The sequence below is a fragment of the Mus caroli genome, chromosome 6, assembly GCF_900094665.2.
Source record: "Mus caroli chromosome 6, CAROLI_EIJ_v1.1, whole genome shotgun sequence".
NCBI classification, from domain to species: domain Eukaryota; kingdom Metazoa; phylum Chordata; class Mammalia; order Rodentia; family Muridae; genus Mus; species Mus caroli.
The window spans coordinates 84099842-84101444 of NC_034575.1; the positions used below are offsets into that span (position 1 = coordinate 84099842).

Below are 1603 nucleotides of genomic sequence, written 5' to 3' on the forward strand. Positions count from 1 at the left end.
CTTATCTCTTACTTGTGCATGTACATACCTACTCCCAGGAAAAGCAAGGTCCTGGTCCTGAGTTGTTGGGTAATGACGGCCTCTGAAGCTGGCCTTGGTTCTGAATGAGGCGCACAGGCTCAGACACTAATGATTAAACAACAGCTGGGATGTGACTCAAGTTTATCTCATTAAACAGATCAGGGANCTGGTCAGAGACCCCTAAGCGGCCTGATTGGCTAAAATGCACATGAAAACCAACCAACCCAGGGACAAGCTCACACCTCCTTCACAAGGATGTCCCTGTTGTGTTCCTGAGGTTTTGCTGTGTCTGGACCAGGCTGCCCTGAAATGCTCTGTATCTTAGGTAAGTGTGCTATACCAAGCCATACCCCAACTCTGCCCCATGTCTTCCAGATGACTAATAAAGCCATAGACCTCACAGGAGCTGACGCAGAATCTGTCATGACCTAGCCATCCAGAGAAGCACGTTAGTTTTTCGCAGATGCAGGTAGGGGAGAGGCATCTAGGAGAGAACTCGAGACCTCACCAGAGGGCGCCTTGCAGCTTGAGGGCCCTGAGACCCACCTGTTTAAGAGCGTTCCGAGCAATCGTCTGGAAGGCCTGCTCCACATTGATGGCCTCCTTGGCACTGGTCTCGAAGTAAGGAATGTTGTTTTTGCTGTAGCACCAAGCCTGTGCCCTCTTTGTGGCCACCTGTGGGAGGGAGAAGGACACTAGTGACATGAACAGCAGACAATGACTCCTCCCAGGAAAATTACACGCCAGTGAGAATACATCTGGGAAGGAGGAAGAATGTGGCCTATAGACCTGCAGGTCAGCTCACTCTGCTGCCCACACGAGGGACCCAACTCCAGCTACCTCTGTCCATAGCCAGACCACGTGGCCCTTAGCCAAAGGAGAGAGATCCTGGGGTCCCCAGCTCATCTCTGATATGAACCCTGTTCTTCTCATCTAGAAGCGGCAGGCAGCACAGACTTTGCAGTGTTCACCCCTTAGATCTTTCCTGCCCCTGCCCCAGCCAAGAAACAACAGACAAAATCTGGAAAAGGAAAGAGATGTCAGAAATAAGCTGAGCTATAATTAACAAAGCTATGCTTCAACACAAGTGCCGTGTAGAGTTAAGGCAGAGCAACCTGATCAACCCCACAGCCTCCTCCTACCCCAAAATGAGAAAAGCAGTTCCTTTAAGGTACAGAAGGGTAACCAAGGCTCTGAGAATACAGGCTGCTCCACACCACTGGGGTCCGAGGGGCGACAAGCACGCCCACCAGCACCTTCCTTCCCACATTATTCTGAGCCTGGTAGAGAGCGCTCTGAACTCGCAGGTCCCAGAGGAGCGGGGCTTGTCTATNACGGTGACTGCAGTTGGCGCTTACTTGTCTGTTTTCCAGGTCAATCTTGTTTCCCAACACAACAAAAGGGAAGTTCTCGGGATCCCGGGGGCTGGCCTGGATGAGAAACTCGTCTCTCCAGCTGTCGAGGGTTTTGAAAGTGTTGGGGGCAGTCACATCAAACACCAGAACACAGCAATCTGCACCTCTGTAGAAGGCCACACCAAGAGACTGGAACCGTTCTTGACCGGCTGTGTCCCAGATCTGCA

At 51.8% G+C, this 1603-nt stretch overlaps 1 protein-coding gene across 1 annotated transcript in view; it reads right to left on the minus strand.

Moving 5' to 3' along the window:
• Positions 1–510: 510 nt before the first annotated feature.
• Positions 511–1603, minus strand: part of Rab7a (RAB7A, member RAS oncogene family) — a 10489-nt gene continuing 9396 nt past the window's right edge. Inside the window, exons 3-4 of the mRNA XM_029478817.1 lie at positions 1380–1603; positions 511–696 (exon numbers count right to left, since the gene is read on the minus strand). Coding sequence (XP_029334677.1) covers positions 526–696; positions 1380–1603 — 395 coding nt within the window. The 3' untranslated portion in view covers positions 511–525. The remainder of the gene's footprint in view (positions 697–1379) is intronic.